The sequence below is a fragment of the Schistocerca nitens genome, chromosome 6 (genome assembly GCF_023898315.1).
Source record: "Schistocerca nitens isolate TAMUIC-IGC-003100 chromosome 6, iqSchNite1.1, whole genome shotgun sequence".
Taxonomy (NCBI): domain Eukaryota; kingdom Metazoa; phylum Arthropoda; class Insecta; order Orthoptera; family Acrididae; genus Schistocerca; species Schistocerca nitens.
The window spans coordinates 393,424,912-393,445,730 of NC_064619.1; the positions used below are offsets into that span (position 1 = coordinate 393,424,912).

Sequence of the window (20,819 nt, forward strand, 5' to 3'; positions counted from 1 at the left end):
GAAACAAAGATTATAACTGGACAGAAAAGAAGAGAACAGAAGCTTTTGAAACTAATGAAGTCATCCAGAGTCACGATGGACAGAAAATAAATTTGTGATATCTTGACTAAAGAAAGCAACTGGTTAATACGAATCATTCAGAGGCATAAAGGAATTGACAATTTGGTAATGGGAGGAAGTGCAGTTGTAACAACTGTAAAGGGAGCCCAAGGCTTGACTACAGTAAGGAGATTTGGAGAGATATAGGTTGTAGCAGTTATGCAAAATTAACAGGTGTACATGGGGTGGACTAGCAGGGAGAACTGCAACAAAATAGTTTTCGTGTTGAAGAAGAAGAAGAAGAAGACAGGAAAGGGTTCTTTTGTGAAGTACATTTAAGTGTACACCCAATTATATACACTGCGCAGTGTGTGCTACTTCTGAGTAAAAGAAAATGATAGTGGAGACGCAGAGTTGTGCACAGGCACAACAGGAAGACTACTGGCTTTCGGCCAGAACTCTGGCTGCTGATGCCAGACTGCGAGCAACTGCACATGATGGGAGAAACAATCTGGGTGGCTGGTGTAAGGAGAAGGCTGTCAGGGGAAGGGATAGCAGGCTAGTGGTGGGGGATGGTCAACTGCTGCTTGTGGGAGCATACAAGGATGAGGTGGAGAGGGTAGGATAGATAGGTGCAATCGGGAGGTTAGACAGAGGACGGATGGAGGGGGCAAGGGAAAGCAGAAAAAGAGGGAAGTAAAAAGATTGTGGGTGCAGCTGTGGAATAGAAGGCTGTGTAGTGCTGAAGTGGGAACAGGGAAGGGCTAGTCGGGTGAAGGACAATGACTAACAAATGTTGAGGCCAGGAAGGTTACAGCAACGTAGGATATATTGTAGAGAGGAGTAGGTGTTGGTGGGAGGATGTATGGGACAGGTTTTGCATCTACGTTTATTATAGGGATATGAGCCATGAGGCAAGCGATTGGGAAAGGGATTGTTTAGGGATGGATGAGGATATTGTGTAGGTTTGATGGCTGGCAAAATATCAATGTGGGAGGTGTGTGAAGGATAGTGGGTAGGACACTCCTGATTTCAGGGCATGACAAGAGGTATTCAATACTCTGGCAGAGAATGTGATTCAGTTGCTCTAGTCCTGGGTAGTACTGAGTCACGAGGGAAATGCTCCTCTGTGACCACAGTGTGACTTGGGGAGGTGGGGGGTGACTGAAGAGGTAAGGCATGTTTCTGCACAGTCTGTGGAGGCCTTAGTGAGACCACTGATATATTTTGAGAGGGACTGCTCATCATTACAGATGCAATGGTCATGTGTGGCTAGGCTGTTTGGAAGGAACTTCTTGGTATGGAACGGATGGCAGCTGTCGAAGTGGAGGTATTGCTGGTGGGACTTATGTTTGATATGGAGGGGGAGGGAGGTAGTGATGTAGCGATCTTTGAGGTGGAGGTCAGCATTAAGGAATATGACTTGGGTTGAGATTCTGGAGGAATGTGAATAATCCAAATCATGAAGATGTCATCAATGAACCTGAACCAGATTGGGGGGGGGGGGGGGGGGGGGGTGGTTTGGGATTCTGGATGGTTAGGAAGGATTTCTCTTGATCAGTGGGTCTCAAACTTTTTTACACCCCCCCCCCCCCTTTCACTAGGAAAAATAGTATCAGCCCCCCAGCCTATTGTTATTAATAAAAATAATCATATTTTATATTTTCCCTTATTATGTTTACCAAACTGGATTTAAAAGGATTTTACACAGCAGAAACAAAAAATAACATGACTTATTGTAACAAAAATATCGGACAATTTTTTTATCTTTAGCATGTTTTCATTTATTCAAGAACGTTATTTATAATTCAGCAAACAAGAACTACAAGAGCAATAAAAATTTAAATTAAGAAGTTCAGTATGATGGATGAGCTTACTTTTGAGAACAAAGTTTCCCAAGACATGGAGGAACAGCAGAAAGAGCCACTCAAAGTTCTTTGTTTACATTTAACTTCGAACAGTAGTTTGACTTCATAGTTAACAAAGCTGAAAATCCAGTCTTGCACAAGTATGTTGTTGCAAACAGAATCAGGATCTTCACTGCATTGTGGCTAAGTGCTGTGAAGTCCTTACTAATACGTATTCATAACCCCAACAAAGGCACTTTATTAAATTTACTTTTCAGTAAAGTATCACAAGTGGATTCAATAAGTTGTTCTTGTTCTATATTTAGAAATGATGGTCCAGGAGCATTTATGAATGGATTTTTAATCCAATTAAATTTACCAAAATCATTGCTGAAATATTTCCAAAGTAAACTTCTAATGTTGCAAGATGATGAAGAAAGCAAGCTTTTATAGCCATTTGAAGTATTGGATTATCTGTATCCTCTAACAGTGACACTATTGTAGGGAGCATATCTAGTATGTCACTCTCCATTCCGTTTTGCCACAGCTCCTATTTCTTTATGAACACCTTTACCTTTTTGTTCCAAGATAACAGTTGCCCGATTACCTTGAAGTGAAGTGTTAAGAATATTTAGTTTCTCACGCTGTTTTAAATAAAAAATCTCTGTTGTTGGAACAGTCTGCCAAACAGTGACTCTATCCTTTAAAAAACAGAATACCTCATTCCTCCGTTGAAATATTCTTTTTCAATACTTCACCCCTTGAAAGCCATCGAGCATTACTAAAAAAGAGCAACTAGCGTGTTCATCACCCATCTCCTGATATAGCACTTTAAAAAGCCCCGAATTTATAGATTTTGCTTTAATAATATCAACTGTTTGCAGAACTTCAAGAAAGGGTGGACAAAGTTCTTTAGCGGCCAGAGCCTCCTGATGTATCATGCAGTGAGTCCATACAGCATCAGCAGCTACAGTTTTAACTTTCGCTTGCAATCCACCATGAATTCCAGACATTGAGCGAGCTCCATCTGTGCATACTCCAATGCATCTATTCCATCAAATACCATTTTGATTGAGAAAAGTATTGAGCATGTCACAAAAGCTTTCAGCTGTAGCTGTTTTCAGTATTGGCTCACAGAAAACAAATTCCTCTTGAATGTTAAATTCATCAACAAAACTAACATAAGCAACCAAATGAGCATCCTTATGAATGTCAGTTGCTTCGTCCACTTGAAGTGCAAAATATTTGTTGCACAATTTGTTGATTAACTGCTTGAGTAAATAGTCAGAAATGTCTAAAATTCTTCTATGCACTGTGTCATTAGACAGGAATACTTTTCAACTGCTGAGCAAACGAGTTGCCGAACATTGTTGATCCTACATCAATCGCTGCTGGTAAAACCAGAGTTTCTGCAACCGTGTGTGGTTTCTTGCATTTAGCAATTCTATGAGAAATCTGGCAAGAGGATAAAAGGGCCTTAAGACATCACATTCGTCGTTCTAGTAAAGTTCTTCTGGGTAGATGATAAAACATTTAGTTTCCTGACAAATAAATCTCTTTGATTTCCCATTAATTCAAGATGTTTGGTTTCAAGATGTCTCTCTAACTTGTTAGGTTTCATGCTATCACCAGCTAAAATTGTTAAACTACACACTGCGGACGTTCTTCACCACTGATTGTAGTTTTTGTGAAGCCTAGCAATAAAGAATGCAGTGAAGAATGCTGAAGATTAGATGGATGGATCACATAACTAATGAGGAGGTATTGAATAGAATTGGGGAGAAGAGGAGTTTGTGGCACAACTTGACTAGAAGAAGGGGTCAGTTGGTAGGACATGTTCTGAGGCATCAGGGGATCGCAAGTTTGGCATTGGAGGGCATTGTGGAGGGTAAAAATCATAGAGGGAGACCAAGAGATGAATACATTAAGCAGATTCAGAAGGATGTAGGTTGCAGTAAGTACTGGGAGATGAAGAAGCTTGCACAGGATAGAGTAGCATGGAGAGCTGCATCAAACCAGTCTCAGGACTGAAGACCACAACAACAACAACAACAACGGCAATAAATGGTTCTCATCGTGCGTCATCGTTTTTGTCTTCAGAGTATCTCTTTCACTCTGCCAGTTGACGGACCACTGCTGTCTTGATGTTCGTCACTAATCAGGAATTGCTTCATACTGCAGTTAAGTCTTCCTCACAAAGTCTGTAATTATAAGACTATAATTTAGTCATCACTATGAGGATGTGTTGAGATACACGAGTCAAACCTTGCACTGCACGGGATAGTTACAGGAACAGTAATGGTGCAGGCGTCAAAGGATATTCCGCTGACTATCAAAGGAAGCAATGCCACCTAGGAACAAAGCCTACTCAGCTCGTGTGTAGGCTTTGTTCCTAGGTGGCATTGAAGGAAGTCGCACAGCTCGACCAATCATTTCAAACAATGCTGAAAATGTGACAGCGGTTTCACTGTCGTCGACCACATCTGGCATTAACACTGATGCCAGGAGAAATTCAAACCAGATCAGTGGCATGTAGTTTGTTCAAGAAAAGATAAACCTAATTGTTTGTTAATAAGAATACATTTTTTTTTCCTAACATAACGCACCCCACTTGAATACCATTGCTCCCCCCGCCACCCTCCTTGGGGTCACGTACCACAATTTGAGAACCTCTGCTATAGATGGCCCATGTGTAGGTTGGCATAGGACAGTACTACGTGGGTGCCCATTGCCATACCCCAGATTTGTCTCTATCTGATGCCTTCAAAGGAGAAGTAATTGTGGGTGATGATGTAGTTCATCACAGTGACCAAGAAGGAGCTTGCAGGTTTGGATTCCTTTGGGGATTGGGAAAGGTAGTGTTCAATAGTGGCTAGGCCGTGGGCATTAGGGATGTTAGTGTAATGGGAAGTAGCATCAGCAGTGACTAGCAGGACACTGTGTGGTAAAGAAACAGAAACTGTGAGGAGTTAGTGGAAGATATGGTTGGTATCTTCTATACTGGAGGGTAGGTTGCAGGTGATAGGCTACAGGTGTTTGTCTACGAGCAGAGATATTTTCAGTGGGGGCAGGTTTATACACTTTAGGAAGCATGTAGAAGGCAGGAGTGTGCGTAGTGGTAGGGGAGAGGAGGTAGATAGGCTCTGGGGAGGGCTGTACAGGAACATAAAGGAAAAGCCCCAACACTCTATGATAAACACTAGCGCAGCCACTGTAATCATCGGCAAAGAGATATTTTGCTAGCGGTTCTGGGATGGGCCTAAGGATTTAAGGAGAGACTATATATCCTGCTGGATTTCTGGAGTGGGGTCACAGTGGAAGAGTTTATAAGTGGATAAATCTGATAGCTGGCAGAAGGACTTGGTGGTTGCATCTGTAGTGACGTGCAATCCCTCTTGAAGAATACCAATGGTCTCACTGAGGCCTTCACAGACCACAATTACCCTCCCAACCTCGTACAGAAACATATCTTCTGTGCTTTATCTCTCCAGCCACCCACCACCTCCTGAAGTCCTACCATCGGCCACACAGGAGCATTCACCTCATGACTCCGTACACCCCATGACTGAAGCAACTAAATCACATCCTCCACCAGTGTTTCGACTACCTCTCATCATACCCTGAAATGAGGAATGTCCAGAATGTCCTACCCACTATCCTCCCCACTCCTCCCACAGTGGTACTCTGCCACCCACTGAATCCACTGTGCATCCCTATATATCTCTGCTTCCAACCATTCCCTCATGGCTCTTATCCCTGTAATAGACCTAGATGCAAGACCTGTTCCATAAATCCTCCATCCCCCCACCAACTCCAATCTGGTCACAACCATCCCCTTTCCCATCACAGGTAGGGCTACCTGTGAAACTCGACGTGTCAAACTAAGTTGTAGCCACTGTGCTGCATTCTACGTGAGCATTACAACCAACAGGAAGTCCGTCCACCTGAATGGCCACCGACAAACTACAGCCAAGAAACAGCTGGACCACCCAGTTGCAGAGCAAGCTGTCCAATACAATGTTCTTCATTTTAATGACCGCTTTATTGCCTGTGTCATCTGAATCCCTCCCACCGACACCAGCTTTTCTGAACTGCGCAGGTGTGAACACTCCCTGCAATATATCCTTTGTTCCTGTAACCCTCCTGGCCTCAATCACCCTTAGTTATTGTCCTTCACCCCCCCTACCCTCTTCTCTGTTCCCCCCTCCAGCACTAAACCAACTTCTATTCCACAAGCGCACACACAGTCTTCTTAGGTCTTCCCTTTACCGAACCCCCCCCCCCCCCCTTCCCGCCGTCCATCTAACCTCCCAACTGCACCTGCTGCCCTACCCTCTCTTCACTTCATCCCTGTATGCTCCCACAAATAGCATTTCACTGTGTCCCAGCCTTACCCTGCTATCCCTCTCCCTCACTGCCTCCTCCTTACTTCCACCATCCAAATTGCTTCTCCCATCATGCACAGTTGTTTGCAGTCTGGCATTGGCAGTCAGAGACGGACATCAAGTGAGTGTGAGCTGTGTGTGTGTGTGTGTGTGTGTGTGTGTGTGTGTGTGTGTGTGTGTGTGTGTTTCTATTTCAGAAGAGGGCCTTCTGGCGAAAAACTTACCTGTTTAGTAGTCTTTTTGTTGTGTGTACATTTTAACATCTCCACTATATGGTGAATAGCACTCTATGCTTTTCGTAATATGTCATTATTCCAGCCTGGACTTTCCATTGTTTAAACGAAATGTTACATTGCCCAACTGCATGGTGGCTACATTTATTTTTAGCAACTCAATTTTTGATACCAGTATATATATGCATTCACTCAGAACCATAACCCTGCACATATTGGACATTAGTCTGAGAGAGATACGTGGAAGATCTGTAAATACCTGGTCACCATTTGCATAAAGTGAACGAGCATGATAACCATACTTTTCAACTTCTCTTTCAGATGTACTGTCGAGGTTTCTCAAGTAGAGGAAATAGCAAAGCACTGCACTTAGTTAACAAATATTCGATGGGAAAAAAGAGACCTTTTTTTTTTAGAATTAATTTACTGATAATCTCAAAATTCTTTCCTTTTCTCTGCCATTCATTTTTGTAATGTATAAATAGCTTTTAAAACTTTTTTTTTTTTTTTTTTTGGTACTTACAGGCAAGGGACACATTCGTCCATTCACCTTCACAGAAAGTCCTGGAGGGAAGAAGTCATCCTGTTCACAAGAGGTTTCTAACAAACAGAACCTCATCTGAACCTGAAACAATGGAGGCACTGAAGTTTTGAAAGACATGAAAAGAGTGAAGTTATTTAACTGAAGAAACAGCTAACGATAAATACCTGAATAACATAGTCTACTTTTGTGTTGGGGCGAACATCTCTGTAAGTTGCAACATCAGTAGCTTGTTGTGGTGTGAGATGGAAAACGTAATTATTTTCCTGTAACCTTTGTGAACCTTGAGGAACTGGAAAGAAAAAATTATTCAATGTAATAAACGTAAACGAACAGAAAATGTAACTGAAGTATTACCAAAAACTGCTTCTGTTCACAACAAAATTCATAATCCATTATGCTGGAAAGCTCAGCACATACTCTTGTACCAAGATCATCTTGACAGCCACTAAATTGAATGCCTTGGATCAATCACACTGTTTCACAGATACATTTTTTTTTCTTTTGATACAACTTTGAAAGCTGAACATACAGAAATTTTAGTCATACACAGTCTTATCTTTATTGGCAATACAGTGACAGAGGAAAACTAGAATTTTATCTAATTATCGCAACAAAAGTATTTCAAATATCAACCAACCTCTCGCAAAACCTGTAAGCTTCTGCGGCAGTCAGTTGTAACAGTGAAATGCCAGCTAACTCTAAAAGGATTTCAAATAAAACTCTGTATTTCTATATTAACTAGATGTTTAAATTACCAAAAATAGCCTACAGCTTGAGAAAATATTTCTTCTGGCATTTTCTTCAAGTTCTGCAACAATGATCTGCAGGGTGTAATGTCAAACATATGAAGGAAACCTAACTGGGCACCTAGAACTGGTATGAGGTAAAATAGATTTTATGTACAGCTGAATGCTAGCACGATCGGGACTCCAGACAGGCTGCCGCAGCTGCTCCAGCTGAACCAACAAATGTACAGATGTGGATTAATCCCAGTATGGGGAATTTTGGCAATGACAATCTCCTCTCCCCTCAGGAAATGGCGACTGTCAGGCAATCTTAATAATTGCTATGTTACAGCTCTCTGAACTCTCACAGGAAATCACAGTTACATATTAATGCAAATCTGAATACATCTGCAATCTCAGAAAAATGAGGTGTATCTAACAACACAATTGTATTTCAATATCTTTAAACCTACAGAAGATAATATTTCACATCAAATAAACATTTTCAAAATGAATATCTGAATTAACAATTTTTAAACGCTTCATGTGATTTTAACATGCGATATCTCACAATTTGATTGCACAATAGATATCATCCCTGAACACCACTCCTTCTATTTTTATACTGACTTATGACATATTTCACAACCTTTTTGTTACGCTAATGTCTATCAGAACACCGTATTCACCACATTTACACAGCTAATGAATACCTCACATATTGTCATACTTGTGTAGTTATTTAATGAACAGTTTACTACTTTACCAGTAACTTTATTTAAATGTTGATTGCAAGTGCTATTAAAAAGCTGTGCTAATTTGAAAGTGGTCTATCACATGTGTTAGCAGACACCACAATTTAAAAGAGAACCAAAAGGTGCTTCTATCCAGAAGGCATAAATAATTGTTTAAATAATATTTAATGACAATTTGTTGTCACTTGATGTGAGCACACTTGGCAAGAACACTAGCTTATTTATGAACAATCCTTTATTTGTAATTGTTGTGAATACCTGAGTGTGACTGAATGTTTACAACATTTTTTTATTTAAATATTGTTGTAATATTATAGTTTAGTCTGGGAAGTGGTGAAGATGAGTCAAATCATGACTGTAGCATGCAAGAACAATGTATTTTTGGTGGGGAAGGCCTTCAGCCAATGGAAAAACAGACAGTAGTGCCGTACTAAGGGAGGCAAGAGCAGACTGGGAGTTTCTCGAGAGAAGGGCTCAAGGGAGCAATTCTGGGACACTTTTACATCGGTGGTAGAAGAAGACAAACCTGTGGCAACGCGTGTGATTCAGACATATAAGTGATAGATTCTGGGCAGTGAACAGCTACTACCATACTTTAACATCTGAAGGGACTTTGCATTTTGAGAGGTCTGAATGTGCTCCTGAGTAGGGCTCTAACTTTTTCTGCTTGATTTACAGAACTGAGAATAGACACAGTATGAGTTACTATTCTTTGAACCATGTGTGTTAATTTGTGAATCATCATTCTGAACTTGAGGTGGTGAATGTTCGAGTATTGTGATTACGGAATAGACTTAGTTTTTGCTTTTGCATATCTCTGACAACAATTTAGTTCAGAGATTTTGCTATCATTCTCATAACGCTCTCAATGTAACTTAACTGCATTTCATATGGGAAATTTCTGCCTGCATTTTAAATGAACCTTGTATGACCACCTTACGTTTACTTGACATGTCCTTTCTTGAATAAACATTACTCAGCATAATTCTCCATCGTGTACTTCAATTACAGACATTATCTATTCTAATGTCTGCATCGTAAGGCATATCAATGTTGTGTTACAACATATGCACAGCATACAGGCAAAAGCAAAGCCAATTATGGTCAGCAAAATATATTGCACCACTGTTAGTTTAACTGATGCTATTAAATAATCTGTACTTTCACAGGAGAGATGAAAACTATGTATCTAAGTTGTATGCAAAATTGTATAATGCTGGAAGAACCAGCCTGGACATATAACAAAAAGCAAGAAAATAAGGAGTACACAGAACACAAGTTACAAATAACTCAATGAGATAAAATTATTATCTGAAATGTCAAAGAGAATATAGAAATTGCAAGATAAAATTAAGAACAATATTTAGAATGCTTAAAAGGTTAAGAACGTTAAAGGATCACAACAAAGCTCAGGTTGTCAATTTTATTTCAAGCCACGTGGCAGTTGGGTCATTAACACTTTTACAATGTTGAGAGGATTGAGCTAAAACTGCACATTTCAGTTACACCAGGTTTATCCCCTCCCACTTATCCCCTTCCCTGTTTCCACTCCAGCATTACACAGCCTTCTTTTCCATCAATGCATCCACTGTCATTTTACCTCTCTCCTTTTACATCCCCACCCTCCGTCCAACATCCTGACTGCACCTTCCTGCCCTATCCTCTTCCCGCTTTGTCGCTGAATGCTCCCACAAGCAGTGCTTTACTGTCCCCTATTCTTACCCTGCTATCCCTTCCCCTCCCCACACTAGCCTCCTTGTTACCCCCACCACCACCCAGATTCCTTCTCCATCGTGCGTTGTTGCTTGCAGTCTAGCCCCAGCAGTCAGAAACAGTGGTCACGTAAGTGCAAGTTGCATTTGCATGAATATGAGTATGTCGTCTAATTCAGAAGAAATGCCTTTTGGCCAAAAGCTCACTTATTTAGCAATATTTTTGTTGTGCCTGCTGCCAATTCAACATCTCCACTATATGGTGAATAGCAATCTATCCTTCCATAATAGAATAAAGCAAAACAAATAGTGACAGTTGAAGTCAACGTAAATGAAAAACAGATTTAAAATAGGTGAGAGAGGGGGAAAAAAAGACACCAAGAAATAAAATACATAACACATGGTGCCATCTGTTGGCATCAAAAGTAAAGTCCATAAGAAATACAAAGACATAACGGCTCATTTACAATACAGATATAAAATTTACTGAAAAAATGCATAAGCCAAATGTAAAATATGTCCCCAATTTTAGCCAGCAGCTATGGTAAACTTTTTCACAAAACTAGAGTTGGTAAGGTGGGAACCTGTGATTGATTTGACAAGAAATGACCCATTCGTCTTTAGCATCACAATCCAAAAGCTTCTATTATCATCTTGGCTGAACTGCTTAACTGTACAAGATTCACTTCTGTACAAGGCTATACTCCAAGCAAATACCTTCAAAAACTTTCTAACTGGATCATTTTATGTCAAATCAACAAATGAAAGTATGATTTCAACCTGAGCCTCTTAGATTTGTTAAAATTAAGTATGCATGTAGTATTCAAAAATATTAACACAAAACAATTTTTAACATTTTTCTGACGAAAAGTTACCGGCAAGAGGAGGCCACGATGCTGGGATCATGGATTACTCCAAACTTTGTACATCTTTAGTAAGCCATTAAACAACATTATATGAAAGTAGTAAAGCGCACTACTCCATCAATTCCAAGAAAATCACCGGAGAAGTTACAAGTCTATTATGTAAATCATGTACCTGTGCAAAGGTGCCGATTGTAAGAATTCATTGTGGTCTAGTGGTTATCGTTTGAGCACGACAAGAGAGTTATGGGTGACGCGACAGTTTGAATTCCCCTACAGCTTATATATATATATATATATATATATATATATATATATATATAAAAAGAAAGATGATGAGACTTACCAAACAAAAGCGCTGGCAGGTCGATAGACACACAAACAAACACAAATATACACACAAAATTCAAGCTTTCGCAACAAACTGTTGCCTCATCAGGAAAGAGGGAAGGAGAGGGAAAGACGAAAGGATGTGGGTTTTAAGGGAGAGGGTAAGGAGTCATTCCAATCCCGGGAGCGGAAAGACTTACCTTAGGGGGAAAAGGACAGGTATACACTCGCACACACACACATATCCATCCACACATACAGACACAAGCAGACATATTTGGTCTTTAAATATATATATATATATATATATATATATATATATATATATATATATATATCACTGGTGAAATTATTTAATTTATATGACATTTGATAGGTAATATAATGGAAAAAAAACCACTTGTGTTTGCATGAAGTTTCAATTAATGTTTTCCATGTCTGAATAACCAATAGCATCCTGCAATGTTTTAAGTCGAGAGCACATCTGACAAATAATTCTACATTATTCTTTTGGTCTGGCACACTGTGACCTACTATATTACTGATTCCGGAGTGGGAAGGAGCGCCTGATCCCTGGCACGAATCCGCCCGGCGGACTTGTGTCGAGGTCCAGTGAGCTGGCCAGTCTGTGGATGGTTTTTAGGTGGTTTTCCATCTGCCTCGATGAATGCGGGCTGGTTCCCCTTATACCGCCTCAGCTACACTATGTCGGCGATTGCTGCGCAAACAAGTTCTCCACATACGCGTACACCACCATTACTCTACCACGCAAACATAGGGGTTACACTCGTCTGGTGCGAGATGTTCCCTGGATGGGTGGGGATCTACTGGGTACCGAACCGCACAATAACCCTGGGTTCGGTGTGGGGAGGTGGTGGGGTGAAGTGGATTGTGGTAGACGTCGTGGGGTTGTGTACCACTGCGGTTGCGGTGGGGACGGATCCTTTCTGTCGTTTCTAGGTCCCCGGTTAACATACATATTACTGATTGGGAATAACATCATTCGCATCATTACTTATCAAAGTTTGACTTGGGCTTTCCAAGCCTGTCCCTATTTCTTGATATGTAATTACAAATAGTAAACAGAATGTGAAATTCACAACTTCATGAAAATGCTTGTCGGCTTTTTTAATTAAAACACCTTTCAAATGTCATATAAATTAATAATGAGACCAGTGATAAAAAAATACAGATTAAAAAATGAGTGTTGGCAGGATTTGAACCATTGCCTCATCCACAACCATCTTGCCATGCACAAAAACTATAACAATATAACCAGAACGAATTCTTACAGCTGGCACCTTTGCACAGATACACGACTTACATAACAGACGCATAAAGCTTCTCTTGTGATTGTCTTGGAATTGCCAGAGTATTGTACCTTACTACTTTCGCATTATGTTGTTTTAATGGCCTACTAAAGGTATACAAAGTTTGAAGTGAATCCCTGATCCCAACATCATGGCCTCCCTTTGTGAGTAATAGGGTCCTCAAAAACATAAAAGGAATACAATTTTCAGCTTGCAGAAAGATGCTGATTTGTTTACAACTTGGGTTCAAATTAAGCTTGAACACTGAAATTGAGTTCATTTGAAAAATAATTAGCTGAATATATGTATTGGATGTGATGGCCCGGGGCTTTTGAACTAGGCCGTTGGGATAATTATGTCCAGGCAGAAGTGAGAGTGGTGGTGTATTGCTGTAAAGGTCTGCATTCGAACAAATGTTTGCCTCGAATGCCAAGGTCGTATGGGAGGCAACGTTTTACATGGAAAGGATGGCAACCGTCAAAATGTAAGTACTGTTGTTTGTTAGTAGCCTTGATGTGGACGGAACTGTATAGCTGGCCTTCGGTGAGGATGAGATCAACATCAAGGACAGTGGCATGGGATTCGGAATAGGACTATTTGAAATTTAATTGGGAGAAAGTATTCAGAGATTCCAGGAATTTTAAAAGGTCAGCCTCACCATGAGTCCATGGATCCCAGGAAACACACTCCAAGTGACCCATGAAGAGGTTGGCATACGAAGGAGCCATCCTTGTTCCCATGGCTGTACCCCTGATCTGCTTGTATGTCTGCCCCTCAAAGGTGAGGTAATAGTTGGTAAGTATAAAGTTGATTAAGGTGAGCAAGAATGATATCTTAGGCTTGGAATCAGGTGGGTGTTGACTGAGGGAATGTTCTGCAGCAGACAGACTATGTACATGAGGGATGATTGTATAGAGGGAGCTGGCATCAATGGTGATAAGCAAGGTGTGCGATGGGAGTGGGATGAGCACGGATTTCGGATGATCTAGGAAATGGTTGGTATCTTTACTATGGGTTACAGGTGTTAATCAACACCTGGCCAGTTTTACAAAATTTCATCTCCTTTCACGTCTTTGCCTATTGCTTTTTCTTTTCCAATAATTTTTTTGGGTTAAATCGACTATTCTTGTAATGAGAAGTTCTCGTCCACTCATTGCCTCTTGTTAACCATAGTGTGGTCTCATGATTTTTGGGTGTGAATTTTTCCGATTTTTTCCAAAATTTTTCTATGTTTTTCTTCCATTTTTCTATCTTTTTCAACTCTCTGCCTCTCGTTTTTGCCACTCCCACCATTTCCAACACTCCAAACCATTCTCTCTTGCCATGATGAATCCCATCACATATTACATCTGTTCTTTTTGAAAACATTCTTTTGCACTATCAAAATTAAGGTCCCACATTCTGTTTCTTGAAATATTGAAAAACCCTGTTTCTGGATGTAATCTTACTCTAGACCAGCCTGTTTTACAGTTTCAAATACAGCAATCTCTTTAACTTATCTGACTAATCTGTGACCTATATGCCTCATCTGCCAGTTTGCACTCCACCATCTTCTCTCCTTCTACAAAATTCTGCAGTTGCCTGCCCCTCTTGTTTCCTTGGATGGTGTCATCTGCCAAACCAACTTCAGACTGCAACAACATGTCAAACTTCACCTCAAAAAGCTATCCCACCTTCTCCTAACATGCCTCAATAGCGGTGTTTTCCTTCCTGTCCCTCTGCAGGTCCCCATACAGCCACACCATCAACCACCACTCCTCTCCTACAAACCGAGCTTGGCGAACCTACTTAATATCCCATAGCCTTCACCACTGCCTCCCGGACCTCTCATAATCACAAGAACAGTCACAACACACAACAGTACAGTGTTCTTGACCTCTAGTCCAAAGCACTCCCGCCACCCCCCCCCCCCCCCCCCTCCACGAATTATCCAAAGGTCTCACTATCTCAGCCCTAAACCTGTATTTAACAACACTGCTTTTGTGGAGGATGTACTTTCCTTTACATGTGATGTCAACTGGAAATATCACTTTGCAACCCAATCCCAAAACCTTTCCAACAGCAAACCTGACATTGAAAACTGCCCTGAACAGTTCCAACTACGATCCTAACTTGATCCACCACCACCACTACCTCAGAATCATTCCTTACAAGCCTTCCAAGAATTCCTCACATCCAGCATTGCTTCACAACCTTTCCTTAGGTCCTTACAACATGACCCTATCCTGTCCTCTGCAGAACTCTAGGCTCTAAAAGCTGATAAGCTGATGACTCCATCATTATCCTCCCATATACCACTGTGGTACTTGACTGACAGGAGTGTTTTAGTGAAGGTCTACACCAGTTGTCCAATACCTATACTTACAGCATCTGCCATCAAGATCCCATCGCAGTCCCTCCTAAAAACCTCAGGCCCCTCACAGAGACTTACACCTCAATCCATAGAACTTATTATCACAACTAAACCTCACACCCTCACCTTTTACCTTCTTCCTAAGGTTCACAAACCCAATCATCCTGGCTGTACTATAGTTGCTGTCTTCAAAGCACCCACCAAACATATATCTGCTTTAGTTGATCAACACCTTCAACCCATATACAAAGACTTCCCTCCTATATTAAAGATACTAACTATTTCCTAGATTGTCTGAAATCCGTGCCCACCCCACTCCCACCACACACCTTGCTTGTCACCACTGATGCCATCTGCCTCTATACCAACACCCCCCATGTACATGGTCTGTCTGTCAGCTGCTGGACATTTCCTCAATCAACACCCACTGATTCAAGCCTGACATCCTTCTTGCTCACCCTGATCAACTTTATACTGACCTACAACTACTTCACCTTTGAGGTGCAGGCATACAAACACATCAGGGGTACGGCCATGGGAACCACGGTGGCTCCTTCCTATGCCAACCTTTTCATGGGTCACTTGGAGGGAGCTTTTGTGGGATCCATAAGCCTTCAGTCCCTGGTTTGGTTTAGATATATTGATGACATCTTTGCCATATGGACTCATGGTGAGGCTGTCCTGTTAAAATTCCTGGAATCTCTAAATACCTTCTCCAATTACGTTTCTCATGGTCCTATTCTGAATCCCATGCCACTTTCCTTGGTGTTGATCTCATCCTCACCAAAGGCCAGCTACACACTTCCGGCCACAACAAACCTACTAACAAACAACAGTACATACATTTTGACAGTTGCCATCTTTTTCCATGTCAAATGGTCCCTCCCATATAGTCTTGGTATTCGAGTAAAATGTATTTGTTCGGGATGCAGACTCTTTACAGCAATACACCACCACTCTCACTTCAGCCTGGGCGTAATTATTCCAACGGCCTAGTTTTGGTACTGTGTTGTGGTACTGAATTCTGCAGTTCACCTCTAAATTATTCATCATGAACCACATATTATATTAGAAAGTAAAAGATGTATAATAATAACTATGTCCCTGAAGACACTGTTCCAAGATTTTCCATTATCAGCTTGACACAGTATTATGACTACACTCTTCTTTAGAACATATGGTCATCATCATCATCATCATCATCATCATTTAAGACTGATTATGCCTTTCAGTGTTCAGTCTGGAGCATAGTGCCTCTTATAAAATTCCTCCATGATACCCTATTCAGTGCTAACATTGGTGCCTCTTCTTATGTTAAGCTTATTACTTCAAAATCATTCTTAACCGAATCCAGGTACCTTCTCCTTGGTCTACCCCGACTCCTCCTACCCTCACCCTCTACAGCTGAACCCATGAGTCTCTTGGGTACCCTTGATTCTCCCATGCATGTAACATGACCCCACCATCTAAGCCTGTTCGCCCTGACTGCTACATCTATAGAGTTCATTCCCAGATTTTCTTTGATTTCCTCATTGTGCACACCCTCCTGCCTACTTTTTTTGCTATGCTTCGCAACCCACATTAGATTATGACATAGGACTGTACAGAGTTAAAGTAGCTAGCACTCTCCCAACACCAGTTCAAATTAATTTCGTTACTTCGGTTACCTCTTTGCGGTAAACAGTTCAAAATTAATTTTATTTTTATTATGTACCACTTGCCACAGATACAGCTCCATGGATTTCTCAGTTACAGAATTATAAGCAGCTGTCTTTTTATCCCTATTATGTATTCCCTGCTTTTAACTCTCCACAAACATATGATTCTATATACTTTGATAAATTCGGCCATCACCTTCTAGAAAACTTACTTGTCTCTGCCATTTTACAATTCACTCTGCACACACAGATGAGAAACGCATGAGTGAACAAACAGCTGACTCAAACACGTTTTTGTCCACATGCTGCAACTTGTCTCCACAGATATTATTTGACCCACAGATTTGAGCAATTCCACTACAACCTGTAAAGGTTCAAGAGAGAGTGGGATAGTAAAATCCTACCTACTGCATGTCACATTTCTGTGTGCAGGTTTAAAATCAGTCGCGGGAAGAAAGTAGATGCGGCAGTCGAAACAGCACTAACAAGTACCTGTCGGGAAATCCATAGATGATTTGTGAGTGTGTATGGAAGACCCACGGAATCTATATGCAGCTTTGTGCTTATTGTGTCACTGACTATTGTTGTGTGAAACTACAACAGCTGAAAAAGTTCTCATATAGACTCTTGACTCAGCCTTGTTAGAGGCAAGACTTTTTTCAATCTCCTTTTCTGGAAGTCATGGTGTCTAAGCAGACTTACTTTCGAATGTAAATCAATTTGTTTCTAACATACGACTGTACGAGAGACTTAATGAAGTTACATATTAAGTTTGAAGTGAGAATTTTTATTGTGCTTGAAAGTCAAATACATCGTTGATTTACGAAATGCAAAGTTTGTATGGCTACTTATTTCACTAGTAGAAAGAGGTTTGAAAGTTTCTGTACCTAGTGTTATTCAACGGAGAAAAAGTCAAGAGAGTTTCCACAGCTGGGTATCCAGTAAAGAAGAGTGGCTGCAAACCCCAAGTAAGTCATCTCGTAAAGAAGTGGGATGTGGTTTGGGGAAATAAACCAGTATTACACAGACCCAAACTCGCACTTTAAGTCATCAAAAAGTTAGAACGTGGTGACCTGTATGACAGAACCGAAAAAACACAAATTTTCAGTCAAAATCAAGAAAAGAAGCTTTTCTGTTTTGCCATAGCAAACAAACATAATACGACAAGGGATTTATTCTGAGACATTGGAATATGTTCAGGTATCTCATGGAGCAAAATTTGAATGAAAAATGGTGAAGACATGAAAAATTCACAACGATAAAACAGCAAAGAAGATTTCGATGCATTTGTCTAAGTAGAAATATGCCTAAATTGCTCCAACCAAGAAGATCCAGTGCGGGAAGCGTACAGCTCTCATACACGTTGCAGGGACGCAGACGCAGGAACCAATGTACAACCGACGCTGCGGGCACCAGCTGCTGTTCACCTATGTTGACCTGCCTCCACATCCGCTCACCTACACTATGAGAATTCTACGCCGGATGAGCGTGAAACAAAAATTCATTACTTCAGTACGAAGTGGTACAAAATACTGTTGAGTGAATTTTATTTATGTAGCTGTCATATTTAAAGTTAGTTTTAAAGGCTTACAAGAGCTAAAGCATACAAGAGTATGGAAAATATACAACAGGTTGGAGAAATTCAAGACCCCGCTATGGCCATGAAAATTAGCAAAGAAGTGCCTGACTGGGCTGAATTGGTAAATTTAATCAAAGCACAAAGTGCGACTAAATAAAGAACTAAGCTTAGTAAATTCTCAATTAAAAACCCAGAGTGACGCTTTAAATGCTCAGAGGAAAACTCTAAATGTTCAAATGACAAATTTAGGTTTGTTTAGTGCCAAGATTGACTCTCAAAGTGAAGAATTTAGCAATCTGCGCGAAGGCATTAGCGCTTTGAAGACTGAGTTCAATGCTGTATGTACTAAAGTAGAGAATTTAAAAGCAGATCTAAAGAATGAGTTGACAAACTCTTTGACTATTTACATAAATCATATGATTGCTGACCTAAGTAAGAAACAGAATGACACCTTCCAGGATCTTTCAAAAAGGTTGGAAGATCAAATAGTATAGAATCTGAACTTATTGAAAAGTTAAGATCCTTTGAAAAAGTGTACAGTATTAAGTATAATAATGTAAGGGTTACATACTTTACAAGAGAGAGTAGATAAGTAGAATGAGTTAATGCCAGTCATTCAATCGCAAATTACAGGTGTCAATACATGGGTAGATAATGTAGAAACAAATTTCAAAGAGAAAATAGCTAACTCTGATATTATAAAAGTAATTAGTTTGGAGGAACAATTTGGGGAAATTATAGATTGAAAAGCTACCAAGAGAATAACATCCAGGAATGTATCCTCTATTCCTTCTTCTGAACTTAATGATACCAGGAAGGGTATGGACGACCTGTGGAAAGAGATTAAGCTTATCCAATATAAAGTAGAAAAAAGGGTATCTTCACCTAACGTTATAGTAAGTAGTGAAGCTGTGGCTGATTTACAATGGGGAGCTAATTCAGGGTTATCTAGACAATTCCCTAAATTTAAGCCGTACGGAAATGTACATTCGACCCAGTTCTTAAATAGGTTTAACCAAGCATTACCAAAAAAAATGGGAAGATTCTAAGAAGATCGAATTTGTTGTGGGGTACCTTCTAGGGGAAGCCTCAGAATGGAGTACAGTAAATACTGAGAATTTTTCCTCTTGGGAGGACTTTCAAAAGAAATTTAAAGAGAAATCATGGTGCATACGTGGACAAGGAAAAAAAAATTCCCGAATTTTTCCCGGTTAAAAATACACTTTCTCCTGGGTAAAAATACACTTTTTCCATGTTAAGTTATTCCTCAGCACTGTAAAACTCATCAATTCTTTGAATGTTTATGGTTTTATATACGGACGTAGAATTTCCCGGCACTTTAGAAAACGAAACTCAGGGTGGGACACGATTTTTTAAGACCTTTGATGTGCAGCAACATGAACGTTACATATTTTCGTATTACGAAGGTATAAATTTGAATTCTGCCGAACAACACACTTTCCAAAGCATTGAAATCTAGATTATGATGCACTTTTGTAGACCAGTCATAGCTCATGTTACGTGATTTCGCCAGCAGATGACAGCATAGGACATGTGATATAGTCAGCCAATAGCAATATCACTCTTAAGTAGCGTGAACACACAAATAAGAAAAATTAATGGTTTAAATTAATATACATAGCATTCACATATAATATTGGTCTCAAAGATTAATAAGCTGGAAGAGAAGTTAAGCTTCCACATATAATGTTCTCTTTTTTGCGCATAATACACTTTAAGATACATCACACAAATGTGCCAGTAAAATTTTTAATTGTCTTCATCAAAGCGTAGATTTTTAAAACAGAGACAAACACTTTGTGATTTAAGAAAATCATCGTACATTCTCGCACATGGTTCATATTGCGTAAAAGGAAATTTGCTTTGAATGTAACACTTTTGAAACCAACATTCGCAATATTTTCCCGCGACCTGTTAGAAATAGGTTCGTTTCAGTAGATGCAACAGAGCGCCAGATAACAGGTCTCAACGCGCTTGCGCAGCTACGATGTCGCGAAAAGCCCATATATATGTTTGTACGTGTAAAACATTAAAAGATCTTACATTATGTCATGAAAGAAACAAGACATCAGAGGATACTTCAAGAGCGTCGGAATTTCGTGAACCATACTAAAATGCATAATTCGGCTTAAAATGCACACTCGTACGTAAATTTTTTTGGAGTACCAGTACTGTATTGTCTCATGTTTGGTTCTTTATTATGGCATAATGCCATACGTGCACTTGAAATGCAGCGAACAATTGAAACTAGCCAATAGTGTGAAATTAAATAACTCGTTTCAAATAAATTGACTGCCTCAGGAGAAAAGATTAATGAAAGCCAAATCTCTTTAGCAAACTGGCAAAAATAACTTCATTGTTCTGCAAGGCGATTAAGTTTGACTGTCAGAAAGGTGGAAATAATATCAGAAACTAATAACATATTTTGGCCTTCCGTAATTATGCGAATGTATTTTAATTCATTT

At 40.1% G+C, this 20,819-nt stretch overlaps 1 protein-coding gene across 5 annotated transcripts in view; it reads right to left on the reverse strand.

The window, feature by feature from the left end:
* Positions 1-20,819, reverse strand: part of LOC126263191 (E3 SUMO-protein ligase PIAS3) — a 266,664-nt gene that overhangs the window by 134,465 nt on the left and 111,380 nt on the right. For all 5 annotated transcript variants that reach the window (XM_049960248.1, XM_049960247.1, XM_049960252.1 and 2 more), the window contains 2 exons: positions 7,213-7,337; positions 7,028-7,129 (listed from right to left, as the gene is read on the reverse strand). In XM_049960248.1, coding sequence (XP_049816205.1) covers positions 7,028-7,129; positions 7,213-7,337 — 227 coding nt within the window. The remainder of the gene's footprint in view (positions 1-7,027; positions 7,130-7,212; positions 7,338-20,819) is intronic.